Source organism: Leucoraja erinacea, chromosome 3 (assembly GCF_028641065.1).
Source record: "Leucoraja erinacea ecotype New England chromosome 3, Leri_hhj_1, whole genome shotgun sequence".
NCBI classification, from domain to species: Eukaryota; Metazoa; Chordata; class Chondrichthyes; order Rajiformes; family Rajidae; genus Leucoraja; species Leucoraja erinaceus.
Window position 1 is genome coordinate 39,090,626 of NC_073379.1, and position 20,389 is coordinate 39,111,014.

At 43.0% G+C, this 20,389-nt stretch overlaps 1 protein-coding gene across 1 annotated transcript; it reads right to left on the reverse strand.

Annotated features, from left to right (window-relative positions):
- Window positions 1–90: 90 nt before the first annotated feature.
- On the reverse strand, window positions 91–15,111 carry LOC129695493 (dnaJ homolog subfamily A member 1-like). Its single transcript, XM_055632469.1, has 9 exons — window positions 14,972–15,111; window positions 12,037–12,184; window positions 8,730–8,913; window positions 7,331–7,435; window positions 5,420–5,647; window positions 3,777–3,891; window positions 3,567–3,682; window positions 1,322–1,422; window positions 91–497 (listed from the first exon to the last, which is right to left on the reverse strand). Exons 2-9 carry the CDS (start codon window positions 12,166–12,168, stop codon window positions 279–281), a joined length of 1,200 nt encoding a protein of 399 aa, XP_055488444.1. The 5' UTR covers window positions 12,169–12,184; window positions 14,972–15,111; the 3' UTR covers window positions 91–278.
- Between the last annotated feature and the right edge of the window lie 5,278 nt (window positions 15,112–20,389).

Consider the following 20,389-nt stretch of genomic DNA (forward strand, 5'->3'; position numbering starts at 1 on the left):
TAAAAGCAGGCAGTATAGGTATCTAATATCCATGCAATATGGAACAGTAGAAAGTTTATTAGTATTGCATTCAAAATTAGGCTAAGCAAATTTAATCTTCAAAGACAGTACCTTTATTTAAATAAAGTTTGTAGAATACACCAAACATTCAAGAATACAAGGATTATCTTCCAATTACAAACAGAACAATCATGATGTTAAGCACGTACAAATGATTACCAAGGCTTCAGTCTTGAAATCTTCCACAAACAACTTGAAGTCACAAAGGTGGTCTATTTTTATGAGGTCTGACATTGAACCCCACTCCTGGGGTGGTCATCCTCCTCATCATGATAGGCCTCTCCATTATAGCGGTGCCTTGACTGCTGCGGATCAAAATCTACCAGATCTACTTGTTCCATGTCATCAGTGATATCAACCTCAGGTCGAGGAGGCAGCAGTTTTTCTAACAGGCCTAATTTATCCATGTGGATGGAGCCATTTGAAGGAAAATTAACCTGAAGAAAGAAAGGGATTAATTTTAGAACCACAATTGTTACAATTGTAAAAATGTAGACAATGAACTATGGCTCTGATACAAGCACCATCTTGACAAATCTATTTCAAATTTAAATGTCTCTTGTGGATTGAGAGCCAACACATGCTTAATAATTTAAAACTTAGAAAGCATCTTTTCCCTATTGCAGATCAGGAAGATTAGTTTGGTAAATCAACAACTTTAAAGCCTGTTGAAATTATACAAAGAATCCTCAATTATTCCAGTTCATTCTTGTTTATGTCCTCAGAGCATCATCACTTATTTTTCACCAGAATGTGAATATAAACAAGGTCAAAGATGCTCCAATACTTTGTTCCATATGCAAATTAATAAATTACAATACATTAACACATCAAGAGTACTTCAGGTGCCATAACAATTTAGAGAAATATTGATAGCAAAACTATTCACAACACCTGCACAACAGTGAAAATGTTCCATTCATAGAGGGATAAAGCACCAAGATGTGATCTTCAAAATATCAACTACTACATTCCAGATGCCGGGGAATCTCCCCAACAAAACAATGATGTAACTCTACACCAAAGAGAGGAAGGATTTAATAAGAAATTGGGGAGCAACACTTTGCACAGAGGGTAGTATGTACATGGAGCAATCTGCCAGAGGAAGTAGTTGAGGCAAGTACAATAATGTGTGGACAGGACAAGGATGGGCAAGCTAAGAGAGAGATGTGCCAAATAGAACTCTTAGACTGGGAAATTAGTTAGCATGAACAGATTGGGCCAAATAGTCCATTTCTGTGCTGTATGACTAACTGCATACCTTAAACTGGATGATTAGACGACCTTTTTCATATGGTCTACGATAAATAGGAAATCCCTCATTCAGCACACATTTGATATCTCCGTGTTTAACAATGTGGCCTGCAAACAAAAAAATTAACAGTACTATTTAGAATTCTCATGATTCCATTCGCATTACAATTTTTGGGATGCTTTGCAAACAGTACACCTCATTGCACAATACAGTGCCCTGCATAATGTTTGGGACAAAGACCCATAATTTATCTATTTGCCTCTGTACTCCACAATTTGGAATTTGGAATAGAGAAAAAAAAATCACATGTGGTTAAAATGCACATTGTCAGATTTTATTAAAGGCCATTTTTATACATTTGTTTCACCATGTAGAAATTACAGCAGTGTATTTTACATAGCCCCCCCCCCCCCCCCCCCCCCCCCCCCCCCCCCCCCCCCCCCCCCCCATTTCAGAGCACCACAATGTCATGTAAAGGAAAGTAGTCATGTTTAGTATTTTGTTGCATATCCTATGCGTGCAATGACTGCTTCAAGTCTGCAATTCATAGACATCGCCAGTTGCTGGGTGTCTTCTCTGGTGATGCTCTGCCAGGCCTGTGTTGCAGCCATCTTTAGCTTATGCTTGTTTTAGGGGCTAATCCCCTTCAGTTTTCTTTGCAGCAAATAAAAGGCACGCTCAATTGGGTTCAGATCGGGTGATTGACTTGGCCACTCAAGAATTGACTAATTTTTTAGCTTTGAAAAACGCCTTTGTTGCTTTAGCGGTATGTTTGGGATCATCGTCTTGCTGTAGAATGAACCGCCAGCCAATGAGTTTTGAGGCATTTGTTTGAACGATCAGATAGGATGTGTCTTATACACTTCAGAATTCATTATGCTGCTACCATCAGCAGTTGTATCATCAACGAAGATAAGTGCGCCAGTACCTTCAGCAGCCATACATGCCCAGGCCATTACACCCCCACCACCGTGTTTCACAGATTAGGTGGTATGCATTGGATCTTGGGCAGTTCCCTCTCTCCTCCATACTTTGCTCTTGCCATCACTCCGACATGTTAATCTTCATCTCATCTGTCCACAAGACCTTTTTCCAGAACTGTGGTTGCTCTTTTAAGTACTTCTTGGCAAACTGTAACCCGGCCATCCTATTTTTGCAGCTAACCAGTGGTTTGCATCTTGCAGTTTAGGCTCTGTATTTCTGTTCCTGAAGTCTTCTGCGGACAGTGGTCATTGACAAATCCACACCCAACTCCTGAAGAGTGTTTCTGATCTGTCGGACAGGTGTTTGGGGATTTTTCATTATTATCTAGAATTCTTATGTCATCAGCTGCGGAGGTCTTCCTTGGCCTGCCAGTTCCTTTGCGATCTGTCAGCTCACCAGTGCTCTCTTTCTTCTTAATGATTTTCCAAACAGTTGATTTTGGTAAGCCTAAGGTTTGGCCAATGTCTCCAACGGTTTTATTCTTGTTTCTCAGTCTCATAAACAGCAATAAAACTTTCCAAAACCAGGGGCCACAGTTTAAGAATGAGTAAGCCATTTAGAATGGAGACGTGGCTTTTTCCTCACAGCATGGCGAGTCTGTGGAATTCTCTGCCTCAGAGGGCGGTGGAGGCAGATTCTCTGGATGCTTTCAAGAGAGAGCTAGATAGGGCTCTTAAAAATAGCGAAGTCGGGGGATATGGGGAGAAGGCAGGAACGGGGTACTATTTGGAGATGACCAGCCATGATCATATTGAATGGCGGTGCTGGCTCGAAGGGCCAAATGGCCTACTCCTGCACCTATTGTCTAGTGTCAAATGTGATGGAAAGACTGGAGGAAAGATTCGGTGCAGAGCTCTCTTATGCCTGCATTAAGGAGGCATTTAAACACACCTGAGCAATTACAAACACCTGTGAAGCCATGTTTCGCAAACATTATAGTGCCCTGAAATGGGGGGGGGGGGGGGGGGGGGGGGGACTATGTATAAACGCAACTGTAATTTCTACATGGTGAAACTAAAATGTATAAAAATGCCCTTTAATAAAATCTGACAAGGTGCATTTTAACCGCATGTGATTTATTTATATTACCTATCTCAAATTGTGAAGTAGAGGCAAATAAATAAATGGGTATTTGTCGCAAACATTATGGAGGGCACTGTATACCCCTTTATCAAGATTAAAATTCAATGTTAAAGCTTCTGAAAAAGAGGTGCCAAACATACCGTCACATCGTCCTTAAATGGAAAATCACTTTTATTATACTTACCAGGGTGTGATGTGGTGATTATAACTCTTTTATCCAAAGTTGAGATCGGACGGTGAAAGCCACAAAGAGCCTCCACCAGTTCCAGTTCCATATGCATGACAAGGTCTTCCCCTTGCCTAAAATAAAATGAAAAAACATATGAAAATATTTTTTAACAATACTTCAATTCAGTTCACAAAATCAACTGCTTTTAATTACTTTAAAAGTTACCTGGTGAAAACACTGTGGTCTTTTTGGTCAAGGACAATGATGATGTCTCCAGGCTCTAACCCAGGTTCCTGGTCACCTTCACCATGGAATGTTAGTTTCTGCCCATCCTTCATACCTTTCAACCCAAAGGCAAGGCAACAAATAAAGTAGATAAACTGCTAAGCAAAATCTCGTGAAAACAACTAGCACATAAAGTGTTAAAGGACCCCAAGTAGTTGAGAATGAAGCAAACTAATTGTATCTGAATACAAGTAAAAGTAGGCAATTTGTTCTCTTGCACATGCTCTACAATTCAAGACGATCACGAGTCATCCTTAGCTACAGTGCCATTTTGGTGTACTAACTTAATATGCCATTTGTCCAATATTCAAATCTATTGCTCCCTCCTGAATATATGCAGTGACAGAGCCCTTGTAGCCCTCTTTGGCACAAAATGTTAAAGGCTCATTACTCTGGGTAAAGAAATCTCATTGCAGTCCCAAATGGCCAATCCTTTATTCCAGAACTGATTCAAGACATTTCAAACTGGGAATGTATGTTTGCTTCCCCCCCCCCCCCTCATTTAGACTTGCAATAATGTGTCTTCCCCCTTGGCCTCCTCCTTTCTCCTCCCACTGAGATCACCATTGTGCATGCAAACACTGAAGCAAAGACCCAATCTGGTTAATCTTTTTTACAGGACAACCCCTTGGCAGGTTGACGATCACTGTTCATTTTATTAAATGAGCACCTTCTAAGAGGCTTAGACAAATTATTTAATATGGGAGCCTCAAACAGGTACAGATTAACAGATTTTTAAAACCGTCCCAAATATAATGGCAGTGTTGATAACATGGTTACCAAGGCTTGCAATGCTTTTTTTGGGCAAAATTGAAATTATGTTGAAATCCATGTGTAATGTTCTCCAAATGGCTGCAGGTCAGATTAGGAATGTAAAACAAGTAATATCAAAAGCAAGAGTTTGTCAGGCTGAGGCCGGGCTTTCATTTAATACCCAAGCAAACCTCAACATGTACGTGTCCCCTGATATGGACAATCATCTGACAATGCTTGTAATTGGTTAACACGATGTGTAACTGCCCCATGCTGACACAAACACTGATCGGAGAACAAATTGTTTTTTGTCCAATATTTCAGAAAAGCATTTTTAGACTCTTCCAATTGTTCATCTTGTATAACAATGTGAGACACTGAAATTGCGTTCTCGGCACCTTGCTAAAGGAAACACATCCCAGTTGCAAAGCCTAGGATTTAGACCATTTAACATAATATACAATCAGTATATTATGATTCATACCATTGCAGTTTCAGGTGTGCCGAAGGAAATGGTCAAATATTGCTTGTGTTGTAGTGAAATAAATCATATCTTTGGTACATAACATTGTCCAAACTCAAAATAATTTTAAAGCAATTTTGCCAAACATCATGTATGGGGAAACAGCCTCTTCCCAGAACTACCAAAATGTGACCTTCTAAACAGCTTTAGTATTGAGGACCAGTGTACAAAAGCCCTAGTGTTAAAACGTTTGCAGGAAACCTGCAGGGAGCAAGTTTCTTCAGCAAGTAAGCTGAGAAGCAGAAAATAAACCAATTGATTCTTTTACCTTCCATATTTTTTTGTTTTATAGTTACCAATATCATACCTTTGTCAATATGAACTTCCAGAATCTTCTTTTCTACGACAATTTTTCTTCCACTACAGATTTTGCATCTATCCTTGGGGCTGATGCGCTCTCCTTGGCCATGACATTCTTGGCACACAGACTGAATTTGTTGAACCATGCCCGGTCCAATTTGGTGGATTCGTACTTGCATACCCGATCCACGACAGACAGGACAGCATTCCACTGATCCTTTCTTGCCACCACGACCTACAGTGCAGGAAGGTCAATAGTTGTCAAATGATATAGAACCCTTTACACATCAAGAGTTCAAAAATACCCCTCAATTCCTATCACAATCACAAGGAGTTAGATACAATATTCTGCAAGTTGTACACCCATCTGTTATCAACGGCAGCACAGTGAGCATTGTGTGGATCCAAAGTCAACTCTGCTTTATTACAATAGTTAGATATAATTTTACGCCATATACTAAAACGGGATGATGGACTATCCCACATAGCAGGCATTAGGAAACAGTGGATTTGCAGAGAGTTGCAGTGGGAGGAAAACTGGAGGGGGGTCCATGCATTAATATAATTCTTAAGTTCCAGGAACCAAATTTTAGGCATTTCTTCAGTGGAGCAAGCATCAATCGTGGTGGGCTAGGGAGAAAAGTATTGGGGAAAACTGAAAAGGGGCAATGAGATTACTAGCATTGAAAGCCCAATTAGACAGGTGCATTTAAAGACGAATTTATGTAACACCATGACCATTGAACATTATGCAGCATTTTACAGAAAACCAAATTCAAAATATGATCACCCATCATTCACTATATGGTCACATTGGAATGCGTGAAAATCATTCCTTGTTCTTTCACTTTAATCTTTTACCCAAAACAAGGATGGCTGGTGTCTGCAAAGGTATGGGCTGCCGAAGAAAATTAGCTGCAGGAAGAAGGATTTTGGTTGTATATGGTTAAGTTCAGTAGGGCCAGAGGCAGGTTACTGGTATGGCCATCATAATTATGCAGCTATTCACCATATTTAATCACCAAATGTTCAAAGGTTTGCAATGTTGTAGCACTGTATGGTCAAACAAAACTGTGCTGACATGACATTGTGATGGCCTGGTGTTTTGTTATTTGAAATGCTAATAATTTTGGAATGTGACAGGAATAGGGCATGTTAAAAATGACCAAATTACATGTAGCTGGCAATAGTCTTAATCATCTCACTATTAAACTGTCATATTCCAAGGTATGCAAGAATTAAAAATAGATTATTAATAATCTATAAATAGACAGGAAGGCACAGATGGCAGAGCTGCAGCCTCACAACGCCAGAGACTCAGGTTCGATCCTGACCTCGGATGCTGTCTGTGTGGAGTTTGCACATTCTCCCTGTGACCGCGTGGGGTTCCACCAGGTGTAACCTTCCACCAGGTGCGCGGGTTTCCTCCCACATCACAAAAATGTGCAAGTTTGTAGATTAAAAGGCCTCCGCAAATAGCCCCTAGTGTGTAGTGAGTGGGTGAGAAAGTGGGATAACATCAAACTAGTGCGAAAGGGTGATCGACAGTCGGCATTTCGGTGGGCCGAAAGGCCCGTTTCCATTGTGTCTCAATCTAATTTTCTCTAGGCCACCAGGTTTTGTGTGGCCAAGTTTACAGACTCCACTATTTCATGGAGAGCTTAGAACAGGTTTTCAAACAGGTTGTCTATGGGGTAGGGGATGCACAGGACTTTCACAAAGCAAATGGCACTTATGTTGCCCACTAAATTACCCCCAGTGTGTAGGTGAGTTGTAGAATTTGGGGCAAAGGGGTGGGTTGATGGCAATATGGGGATGAATAAAGGAGGATTAGTGTAGATATTTGATTGACCATTAGTGCCTACTCAGTGACTGACACAATATTCTGCCAGAGTAACCATTTTGTCATAATCCATACCTTCACATTTCTCACATATTACATTCTTCTGCAATGCTAATTTCCGAGTGGCTCCATTGTACATATCCTCCAACGACACAGAAAGCTGGTGGACCACATTTTTCCCTACAGTGAAAAGGAATTTGTCAATTATTTGTGAACGTAAACATTTGCAAAATGTCTCGAACAAGGGCAGAAGAATCCAACTCACATAGGACAGCGAAAATATGATTCAATATTGCAAAATAATTTGAGAACGTGGTTTCTTCAAAAGTTATTAACCTTGGGACGTGTGTCTTTTTTTAAAATATTTCTAATCTATCCATTATCTGCATCTCATGTTAAAAGTGTCACAACTATTTTCACCCTCCTGTTCAACATTACTAACCTAATCTTTCAAAAATTATTGTAAGTACCAATCTACATACACTGCAGAACACTCCATGGGGTTCACCAAAAAGCTGCGGATGCTTGTCTGCCCTTCATATCCAGGTGTTACCCTTGTCTGTTTCCAAAGAACCGTATTCTAATATCGAGTACAGTTCTACTCTTGACAGCTGAACTCTAGTTCCAAAGGCGTTTTAAAATTTGTACTAATGCAACTTCAAGTGCTCAAGAAGCGCCAAAATAAATAAATAAATAGTAGAATTGTACCAAATTATGGAAGTAGCATCTCAATCAAGTCGATGTAATACTAATCACATTTATTCTCTATTTTGTTTGTGGAGGAATGCTACACCACCAGCTGCATAGAACTATGCCAATTGCAGGCAGTCAGATTTTCAAAATTTTCAACAAATTATAGGTATGATTATCAAGGCGAATAGATTCAAGAGTTTATTGTCATGTGTCCCAGATAGGACAATGAAATTCTTGCTTTGCTTCAGCACAACAGAATATCGTAGGCATGAATACAGAACAGATCAGTGTGTCCATATACCATTATATAAATATATACACACAGGGATAAATAAACAGATAAAGTGCAAATAAACAGATAATGGTCTATTAATGTTCAGAGTTTTGTTCGAGTTGAGTTTAATAGCCTGATGGCTGTGGGGAAGTAGCCTGAAGACTGCAACGTCCAGGTTCAGAAATAGTTACTTCCCCTGAAGGTAGCGGGGAGATGAGTGTATGGCCAGGATGGTGTGGGTCCTTGATGATGCTGCCACTCTTTTTGAGGCAGCGATTACGATAGATCCCCTCGATGGTAGGGAGGTTTGCAGCTGGTTATAAGTGGGCTATTGTCATGTATACTAGAAATATACCTTAGTTTAATTTTCCACCGCACACATTGCAAATTCTGTTAATCCATATGCTGTCACTGCTACTTGCAACAGATGTAAGTGCAACTTCACACGATACTTATTACAGCCATGTACTCTGAAACGGTATGTCCATAATGCAAAATAATATCTACCTCTCCTTTCTCTGTGCATTCTGCCCCCTCCACCAAAGAACATGTCAAAGATGTCCATAGGCGAGCCAAATCCACCACCACCACCGCTACCACCTTCTTTGATAGCTTGTTCACCGCCTCGGTCATAGAGTTCACGTTTCTTGGAATCGGACAGTACTTCATAAGCTTGAGAAATCTGTTTGAACTGTGATGTGGAGATGCAAGTTAGCTCACAGTACCAATTTACTGCAAAATTATTTAGCTTTAAAACTGCCTGAAGTGAAACAGTCAATTTATACAACTCACTGTGAATGGTTTTTATAATCTAACCATGTACTTTTAGATAAGTATGAAAACTCAGCAACACATCTTTATTTTAATAAATGTTGTTAAGATTAAAGGCTCAGCTTTATATGTTGGTAAAATAAAAAGCTGTGAATTATAACTGTCATGCTTTGCTAGCAGAGATTGTTTACAACAATCAAACCACAGCTCATGGTCTGCATGAAGTGTTGTGTGTTAGTATGTTCCTGGAGCAGAGGGGCAAGAATGAAAAGGAAACAATATTTTAAAAAGCAAGCTGAAATACACACAGATGCCAAATATCTGGAAAAAAAAACTGAAATAGTCAGCACAAGGCAACATCTTGGAGTAAGGGGATCTGTTCATTGACCTTTCACAAGATAACGAAAAGGCATCAAGCTGAAACATTAACAGTTTCTGTATCCACTTACAGAATATTGACAGTATTTTGTTTTTAAATATTTATCTGTTTCGAGTTCTTTGGGCAATGATCGAGTTCCATGGTCATAATGTTTTGCAATATGGTGACCTAAATCAATAATGGCTTGACCTTGCAGTGAAAAATAATGTTCTCGCTATTACAGTGGCCAGAATTTGACAACTGAGAGCATAAGCATGCGCAGCTTGCTAGGATAACAATTCCTAGGTACATCACAACGCTTTGCAATTTCTAGCCATGCAATTTGAAAAATTAATTAGAATGAATATCTTATTACAAACTACTTTTGTTGAAGTACCACAAAAATGTAGATTGAGGAATTTCAGATGGAATGCAGTCAGAGTTATCGTTCAGCAAAAAAGAAAAACAATACTGGAAGAACTGAGCAGACCAAGGAACATCTGTGGAGGCAAAAGGTGGTACACCACAGTTTTGATTCAAGATTGGAAGGAGAACACCACATGTAGATCACTAGAAATTAAAAAAAAATAATTGTTCATACTATTGGGTTGTTAGTTATCCAACAGAATACAAGATGTTCTTCTCAGCCGAGCAATGGAGTAGGTCAAGGACAGACAGGTCAGCGTAGAGATTAAATTACATGCAACAAGAATCATAAGATGGCCATCATGGACAGAGAGCAGGAAAATATTCTATTGTCTACGTTTGGTTTTGCCAACATGAAGGCCACATCGTGAGCATCAAATAAAGGAGACCAGGCTGGAGGTGAGCATCTACCTCACTTGGAAGGGCTTTGAGGAAGGGGATAAAGGGACATGTTCACATCAAAATATATTGGATGTGAAATAATGGATGTTACATCTCCTATGGCTGCAAGGCAAAGATGAGGGATAAGCAGGCCAGGAAGTCACAAAAAGAGTGCAAAGCAGAAGATAGGAGGGAAGGGAACGCCAAGGCACAAGGAGAAAATATGGGACTGATGATGGAATCATGTTAGTTGATGGAAGCTGGTGTTTAGCACGAAGAGTCAGTGGGTTGGACGGTGAGGATCAAGAAACCTCTACTGCTGTTCCATCTTGCAGGGAAAGTGGGTGTGTGAGCAGATGTATGGAAATTAAGGACACATATGCATGGTTCCATTAACTGCGGCAGAATATATGCCATGTTTCTGGAAGGAGGATATTTCAGTAGCACTAGAATAGGTTTCATTTTGAGAACATGGGCCAGAGAAATTGAGAAAGGAATCAAATTGTTACCAATGTCTGGGTGCAGTGAGGTGTAGTCAGGGTAGCTGCAGGAGTCAGTAGATTTACAAAAGAAGTCAGTGGCAAGTCTTACTCTAACATGGAGACAGAGATTCAGTAGACAGTGCAAGAGATACTCCAGGTAAATTTGTGGGTAGGGTGGAAGTTGGTGTTGGAGATGATGAAACTGATGATTTGTGCAATACTTGAAGCAGCAGCACCAATGCAGGTGTCGATGTTGGGGAGAAAGACAGGAGAGGTGGGGAAAGGGCAAGGTGAAAGAGTCGGTTTGGGACAAGAACATCTCCATGTGGCCAACAAAAAGTGGCATCGCTTTGGCCTATGCGAGTGTCCGTGACTGATCTGTAGATGGCGAGATGAATCGAAAGTTGAAGTTAAGGGAACAAGATCTGCAAGTGGGATGACATTGATTTGGTCTGATCAAGAAAGAAATGGAGGGTACAAGACCTTCCTGATTGGGCTTGGGTATACAGAGATGAGCTGGTTGAGACCGGGGAACTGAAAATTATTGAAATGGAAGGAATGAGAGTTGTCTTAGAGTGGGAAGTGTCTGGACACGGGAAGACAAAATGCAGTCTCCACTTGCGCATACCAGGCCGCCATCTCCAAAACTATTACAAATTTCATCATGATTTGCTTTTCATAATCTACAACCTCAGAGCCCCAATGCTGTGCTGCACATTTCTATATCTCACCCAAGATCCATTACCAGGAAAGCTCTGATAGGTACACATTATATCTACCTGCTCTGCCCATACTGAGCTTATTCTTCATAACACTTTCACCTGGTCTTCTCCCCCTCTCCCCCCCACCCGTTCACCTCTCCCTCCCTATTAAGTGCCATCTGCCCTTCTTGCCCACACCACTCAGTTTCACATAGCACCGACCAGCTTCTATCCACCTCCCCTCATACTTCTCAATCTTTTGCTCCCTCATTCATTTATCGCCTTCATGGATGTCCTATAATCCGTTAAAATCTTCCAGCGTTTTGTGTTCCAGATCCCAACATCAGAGGTTTCTTGTGTAGGAAAGAACTGCAGATGCTGATTTAAATCAAAAGGTAGACACAAAATGCTGGAGTAACTAACTCGGCAGGACAAGCAGCATCTCTGGAGAGAAGGAGTGGATAACGTTTCGGGTTGAGAAGGGTCTGGACCCGACACATCACCCATTCCTTCTCTCCAGAGATGCTGCTTGTCCTGCTGAATTACTCCAGCATTTTGTGTCTACCTTCCATCAGCAGTTTCTTGACGTCTTAACCATATCACTTGCCCCAAAACTTTGTGTGACTGGACAGTTACTGGGAGAAAAGATTCTCTTTGCATTTACATTTTACCCGTCTTTCAAAACACACACTTACCTTTTCACCTTCATTGGGATTCTTATCGGGATGGTATTTCAAAGCTAGTTTTCGATAAGCTTTCTTGAGTTCGTCAGCACTTGCGTTGGGTTTAACTCCCAAGACATCATAGTATGCAGTTTCCTTCACCATCTTTCACTGTAATATACTGCAAGAAGTTATGAAATTTAAATAACTTAACTGATAAATATACATACAAGTAACACATGCAATGTTGATACTAACTCCAAATGAGTTTCACATGGAAGTCACATGACCCTTTACAGCAGGTTGTCGTGCCAATTCATGCTCAACTCTATGACATGGCATCCCAAAGACTAAATTATTGCTCAAAGTTAGACAGAATTTACAAAGTACATCAAATCTGCAATCTGTAACAAACTAGAGGGCTAACGGAATCAAGGTATATGGGGAGAAAGCAGAAACGGGATACTGATTCTGGATGATCAGCCACGATCATATTGAATAGTGGTGCTGGGGGCTCGAAGGGCCGAATGGCCTATTCCTGCACCTGTTTTCTATGTTTCTATTGAGGAAAAGGATAGTTTCAAGCATAACTTCAATCTTCACGTCTCCTATAAGCCAATGACTATAATAGGATTTCCCTATTCAGAACAATACCTCAAAATGCTTGACATTCGATTAAATGGTCTATGTTAACAACTCACCAGCAGACAAAACTTTTGACAAAGCAGAATTATTGTCCAGAAAGCGTACTTAAATCTAAACAGGAAAAAAACATTGATCTGTTGCATGGCAACACACACTATCCCTCTCCTATGACCAATTAACCAATGGTTAGTATTCTCCTAACCACATGTACGAACTTGAATTAGAAACAATCGTCCATTCGTCTTCTGATCAGTTAATTCCTTGAGAGTCTACACGGCTCTCTTTAGAACATTTCAGAAACTCAACTCTGAACTAATTGACCATTACTTATTTTGAGGTTGTGCAACCCGTTACACTCAGCCAGGGAAACATCAACTCTACATGTACCTTATCGAGTTCCCCTAATATGTACATTTCAATGAGAGCACCCATCCTTCAGATAGCTACAATTGTTCTCTACCATCTAGTTTAAGCCTACAGCCCTAGTTATTTAATTCACCAACACTCTATTTCTAAAACATACCCTGATAACATAACTCGCTCTTTTCTCAATACTGGTAGCAGTGACCCATGAATTGAAACCCAGTGTGTTCTTTGGGCCACACATTCATCTCCAACCTCATTCTGTCCATGGCTCAGATGCCAATATATTTCAGTGGTTCTGCTTGCACTCCAGATGAATTAATCCACATTACTAGTTCCTATATGGACTTTGACAATAGAAACACCCTACTTCTTCAATCTTCTGTTCCCCATCTAACCTAAACCACCACAAAAATGTCCTCCCCACTGCCAATGAGACATCCTTAACTCTAGCTCTGGCCAAACACAAGGGCAAATTCGCCATAAAATCGGTGAGCTGTTGTTACCCTTTTGATCCAACCCATCTAACACTTGGGGGAATGGAACAGCTGGTAAACATATGTTTGCTGTCACATTTTGTTTTAACACAAACGTTAATAACCCTATTTCACCCCTGGTAAATTTTGTATAATGGCAATATATTTACCCGTATACAATAGTAACAAAGTTCTATATTTTTAGTCTAGAAATAACAACAGCCCTTTAATTTACTATGGTCAGAAATACAATAGATCTAGCCAAAACATATCAAGGAAATGGCAGCTGTTATTCCGAGAAACTACAATGAAGCCTCAAAAGATCATGTGATAGGAGCAGAATTAGGCCATTTGGCTCTTCAGGTCTGCTCGCCATTCAATCATTGCTGATACATAGAAAATAGCTGCAAGAGTAGGCCGTTCGGGCCTTCGAGCCAGCACAGCCATTCAACGTGATTGTGACCGATCTATCTCTCCCTCCAAGCCCCATTCTCCTGCTTTCTCCCCATAACCCCCGACACCCGTAAAAACAGACACAAAATGCTGGAGTAGCTTAGCGAGAAAGACAGCATCTCTGGAGAGAGGGAATGCGTGACGTTTCGGTTCGAGACCCTTCGAAACAGGAAATAAAGCCCGTCTGAAGAAGGGTTTCGCCCGAAACGTTGCCTATTTCCTTCGCTCCATAGATGCTGCTGCACCCGCTGAGTTTCTCCAGCTTTTTTGTGTCCCTTCGAAACAGGAAATGGCTAATTTCCGATAAAGATCCCTAGACTTGGCCTTCACTGGAAAGAGAACACAGCCAAACGAGCCTGCGCCTTTGAAGGAGCCATTTATTAAATCCATTCATGGCTTTGCATGGTCTCCAATTTTACAAACCTCTCGCTCTCCCTTCCAGTTGATTTTAATTTTGAATGCAGGAAATGCAATCGAGACCTCTTTAAAGCCGTACTAGCAAGAGGCAGGACATTGCGACTGCCTGTTAACGGATGATATCTGCCGCCGCGCACACACACACACACCCACACAGCTGCGCTCACGATGATGGAGGGGCAGCCGGGGCCGGCACAATGACCGGGCTGGTTCTGCAGCGGCCGGGTTACGTGGGCCGAGCGCCCGCCCGTTAGCCGGCTGGCCGGAAGTAGCGCTCCCGGATATGGGGGGGGGGATGTGGACGGAGCCGTGCCTCGTGTGGCGTGGGCCGACATCCTCGCACAGGGATCCAATCGTCACCTTTGCTTTTTATAATATAAACGTTTGACGCCGAATATATACATTTAAAAACACACACAAATAAAAGGAGACCGAGGCGAGAGGGAATGAAGCCGATGGCGGGTTGGTGGAGCCGGAGCTGTTCCGGTTGTAATAAAATAAAGCGCTGAGTCTGGCCAAAGCTACCGTACCGTACCGTACCGCCCTCCCCCGGCAGTGGACGGGGACATAGCGGCTGCGATCCCTCCCGACCCGCCGCCGCAGCCACCACTTACCGCAGCTGCTCGCAGGACACCGGGAACCTTCTGGAAATTTCTCCTCTATGCCGGCTCATACGGGGATTTGTGGGCCGGCCGGTGACATCACGACCAGGAAGTCCAACCCCGGCGCGGGGCCACTGCGCGTGCGCGGCCCCGCTCGGAGGGCGGGATGACGCTGCCTGCTCAATAACATCACCATATACTGCAGTTGCGGGCAATGCCAGAGAAAAGATAGAACATTCTGGAAAATGGGAAGGGCAATGGGCAGTATTTTGCCTCTCCCCTTATGATGATTTAGTGCAGGTTTATCGAGGGTAGTCAAAGCCAACATAATCAAAGACTTGTCCCATCTTCGCCATTCTTTCTTCTGCCTGCTTCCGTCTTGTAGAAGGTACAGAAGCTTGAAAGCGAACACCACCAGTTTCTGAAGAATGGTTTCGGCCCGAAACGTTACCTATTTCCTTCGCTCCATAGATGCTGCTGCACCCGCTGAGTTTCTCCAGCATTTTTGTGTACCTTCGATTTTCCAGCATCTGCAGTTTCTTCTTCCCTCTTATCAAGTTTCCGAATTGCTGTTCCATAAGCTAGGGTACTGTCCAATTCACCCCTACACCATTGACGACATTGGACTTTGTCTATGGTACTGATGTACTACAATGCTGCGACTACATTCTGCACTTAGTATCTTCCCCTTTGCTCAATCTATTGTACTTGACTTTGACTTGATTGTATCAAAAGATTGGTATATCTGATCTTTTAGGATAGCATGCCAAACAAAACGTTTCACTGTACCTTGATACATGTGGCAATAAATAAACCTAAACCTATGATTCATTCTTGGATTCAAAATGCAGATAGGTTTTTAAAAATTAAATATCGTAAATTCACAATACTTGTATAGTTCTTGCAGTGCTGGTCGTGTTTGCATTAAACGAGAATAGCCAACTCCTATTGATTGTTTGCACAAGTAGCACAACAGCAGAGAAATGTCAGAGATGGTCCATGTGAATTTGAGTGCCGGATGGAAATTAGTCGTAAAGTTGATGAAGTCAGTGAGTTCTGCATTGGTGCAGGAGGTAGCACCAATGCAGTCATCAACGTAGCAGAGGTAGAGTCCGGGGATCGGGCCAGTGTATGCTTGATATAGTGATTGTTCGACTTCTTTACAAAGAACCATACATAGCTGGGGCCCATGCAAGTGCTCATAGCTACGCTTTGTATTTCATAATAATAATTATAGTGCCGGGTGGTGCCATCAGCAATGGCAGCCTTGCCAACTATCTTTTTTAAGTATGTGTTAATGTTCTCCGGTTTGTTTTATGTGGGGGGTGGGGGAGGAGGTCAGGGGAAACTTTTTTCAATCTCTTACCTCGCCAAAGATGCAATTTTATTCTGGATTATATCTTCGGTCTCTCAGCAGCCAAACATCATGGAGGCCTTGCTCGAGACTGACTTTGAGCCCCAACGCGGGGCCGTGGACTTATTACCGTCGGAGCCTGCGATCCCTTGCCTGGGATCGACACACCAACCGCAGCCTGCGGATTTCAACATCGAGGAGTCTCGGATAGAGTTGATGTCAGGAGGCTCCAAAGTCCCAGGCGGTTCGACTAGCCCCGACCCGGGGTCTGATCGCCCGGCGCGGGGGGGGCTGAGATTCCCCCCCAATGCGGAACTTGATGGCCCCGACGTGGAAGGCTCAACCACCGGTTGCCGGAGCCAAGATTGCCCCGACAACAGAAGGTTCGAATGCCCCGACTGTGGGAGCACAAAGAAGGGAAGAAGATTTAACTTGTTTTGCCTTCCATCACAGTGAGGAATGTAGGAGTCACTGTGCTAGATGTTCATGTTAAAACTTATTTTGGTGTCTTGTTGCTCTTTATTGGTATGATTGTTTGGGAAATCAAATTCAATGTTGCAAAACATATCTGGCTAATAAAGTACTATTATGATTATGATTTGGAGGAAGTGGGATGAGTCGAATGAGAAGTTGTTAAGCGCAAGGACCAGCTCTGCTAGGCAGAGGTGTGTGTTAGTGGGTGGAAATTGTCTGGTTCTGCAGTCAAGGAAGAAACAGTGGGCTTTAAGACCTTCATGGTAGAGGATGGAGGAGTAGAGTGACTGAACATCCATAGTAAAGATGAGGTTGTGGGGGCCAGGAAAACGTAAAAGATGAAGGGCATGCGAAGCATCGTGGGCATAGGTAGGGAGAGATTGGACCAGGGGGGAGGGGGCTGCGGGGGAGATAGGATGGAGTCGAGGTAAGTGGAAATTAATTCAGTGGGACATGAACAAGTAGAAACAATGAGTCTGCCAGGGAGGTTCTGTTTGTGTATTTTGGGGGAAAATATAAAATCAGGCCGTGCGGGGCTGGGGAACAAAAAGGCTGAAGGCTTTGGAGGGCAGACAGCCGGAAGTAATGACATCAGAAATTGAGTGTGCTATTAAGGCCTGGTGCTCGTCTGGGATCGTGATTCAAGGATAAGTAGGAGGTGGTGTCTGAGAGTTGTCGCCTGGCACCAGCCCAGTGAAGGTCAGTGCGCCAGACTACCACGGCCCTCCCTTGTCAGCGGGTTTGATTATCATGTTGTGGTTGCTTCAGAGTGAGCGGAGGTCTGTACGTTCGGGCAGGGGGGGGGGGGGGGGGGGGGGGGGGGGGTGGAAGAGGTTATAGGAGGTAAGGGGAGTGGAAAAGTTGAGACGGTTGATGTCCCGCCAGCAGTTGGAAATATACTATAGTCTATAGAGGGTAGAGGACCATCCGGGGAGTCCTCTAGTCTTCGAGGGACCGGTGGTGACGGGAGAAGGAGTCATGACTGGATGGCGTGGACTCCTTCCCATAGAAAAAGGCACGGAGGCGAAAGCGACGGAAGAAGAGATCTACGTCATGGCGGACCCGAAACTCGTTGAGTGATGGCGGAGGGGAACAAAGAGATGCCTCTGCTGAGGATAGACTGTTCCGTATCAGAAAAGGGGGGGGGGGGGGGGGGGGACGGTGACGACACAAGGGTGGGGGTTGGGATCAGAGGTGGGCAGGTGTGTAGATGAAGGTCGGGGCGATGTCTGGTGGTTATTCAGAGAGGGAGACATGAGGACTATTGTATGGGTGGGAAGTAGCTGGGGCCACTGGGCTAAAAGGGGAAGGGGAAGACCCAGTGGAACCCTCACTGACGTTCCCTGTAGGAGGGAGGGAGGGAGGGGAGGGGAGGGGAGGGGGGGGGGGGGGGGGGGGAGGAAGCAGTAGGACCCTGCAGAGTCACACCACATGGTGTGGGAGTCAGCATCGTGGAGGCTGTGGCCCTGATGCTGAGCCCGGGACTCGGATAAGACGACAACTGCGGCCCGCTGATGGGCGGTGGACTGGCGAGGGTTGGCAGAGTTACTGGTGGAGTCCGAGTCAGGGGACAAAGCATTGGTAGCCCCGGTGAGCGAAGAGCCGGGGAAGCGGCAAGTATCGGCAAATTGGAGGAACACCACCTCATATTTTGCTTGGGTAGCTTGCACCCCAGCGGTATGAACATTTACTTCTCTAATTTTTAGTAGCCCTTGTTTTCCCTCTTTCTCTCCATCGAGGCGCCTCCCCTTCCCAGTTCTCCCACCTGTCTTATTGTCTCCAACTATATTTTATCTCGGTACCGCCCACTTCCCTGACAGCAGTCTGAAGATGGGTCTCGACCCGAAACGTTACCCATTCCTTCACTCCAGAGATGCTGCCAGTCCTGCTGAGTTACTCCAGCATTTTGCGTCTACCTTCAATTTAAACCAGCAACTGTAGTTCTTTCCTACAAATGTTATATTTGTAATTATTTGCAGGACAATAGATTATTCCAGTCTCAAAGAAAATAGTTAATCAATAGTTCAACTAAAATCATGCACCATCAACATAATGCATGAACTATTCAACGAATTCAAGGTTACACACATAATAGATTTAAATGGAGAATGCTCTCAACTGTTGCAATGTTTGTGTTGATGGGATGAACAACAACTTGCATTGATATACTAGCTTCTATTTTATGTGAACCGATTCTTGAAATAAGAAACCATTATCAATCAGTTTTAGAACATAACAAGATGTGAGCATGGGATTTACAAGTATTAATGAGATATACGGAGGCTATAAAAGTCAAGCGGTTACCTTTATATTAAAAAAAAACAACTCAGCTGGTTAGGAGAACAGACAATCGGTGGATACAGGTGAGAGGAGGGGGTGGGTAGAAAGGAAGATGGTAGGACAAATGCCAGCGATGAAAAGATAGATGGAAGACAAAACGATTGAAGAATTTTGAAGCTAGAGGAAGAGATGTATAAGGGGGAAAGGGAGGGGAGGGGCGGGACGGGACTGGACGTGCGTGTCCTGGTCGGGCGGTGGGAAACAGAAAGGAGTCATAAAAACATCCAGAACGGTCAGATTGAAGGAAAAAGCAGACTCGACTACGTCAGCATACCATGAACTAAAATGGCTATGTTCCTGATTCAGTACTTTAAATTAGTAATGGCTCAGTTAATTAACAGACTCGCCTGTGTCAGAAGGTTGACCCTTCAGGGAGACTTGGAGAAACAAGTGGATCTTCAGCTACCAGGACAAGCGTTAGAGTCAAGCACGGTGCACCCTCTCACGTAGCAACCATAAAACGCAAGATCGAGAGCAGGAATTTTTACCCGTTTATTATCCTTTATAAAATTAATACGTTAACAGCCATAACTAAGTCGCTATAACAAGGCTGAACGACTTTGCACCGTAGCTTCCGTTATTTCCACCCTATTCTTCCTTCAGGACTTATAGACTCATAATCAGAGTGATACATTGTGGAAACCAAATATCCTATAGGCCAACATGTCCCAGCTACGCTGGCCCCACCTGGTCGCGTTTGGATCATATCCCTCCAAACCTGCCGGTCGGTAAGTTGTTAAAATATTTAAAGTTCGAGCCATTTGACCTTTATGTAACAAGGAAGGTACTCCGAGTTGACTCCCCCCCTCTTCTTCACAAGTTCCTTGACCTTCTTCTTCTATGTAGTGTTTTTTGGCGGTTGGCAAACAACATTTTTGAGTGCATTACCGCCACCAACTGGCATGGAGTGTGGATCAAACAACACCATTACATATACTAATAACCTATATCCTTCCAAACAAATTGGTCACCCTAAGAAAAAGCAACATGATTTGATAGCACTTATATGAACTCCCTTGCAAAATATCTACCAAATCAAATTGTACTCTTTCTTTTCTGAACTGCTCACTCATCCGTCCTCTCTCCTCCTACCTCTCACAATGTACAATGACATGCTCTATTGTCTCTTCTTGCCCACAGTATTCACATCTGCCTGTATTATGCTTGCCTATTATAAAATTGCAGGAAGATTGTTCCCGATGTTAGGGAAGTCCAGGACAAGGGGTCACAGCTTAAGGATAAGGAGGAAATCCTTTAAAACC

Bases quoted from the DNA above. Each gene is read 5' to 3' on its own strand.
- LOC129695493 (XM_055632469.1), bottom strand. From the start codon at position 12,168: ATGGTGAAGGAAACTGCATACTATGATGTCTTGGGAGTTAAACCCAAC. The intron at 8,914-12,036 runs GTAAGTGTGTGT...TCCACATCACAG, and splicing joins ATCCCAATGAAGGTGAAAAG to TTCAAACAGATTTCTCAAGC. The intron at 498-1,321 runs GTATGCAGTTAG...TTCTTTCTTCAG, and splicing joins GTCTAATCATCCAGTTTAAG to GTTAATTTTCCTTCAAATGG.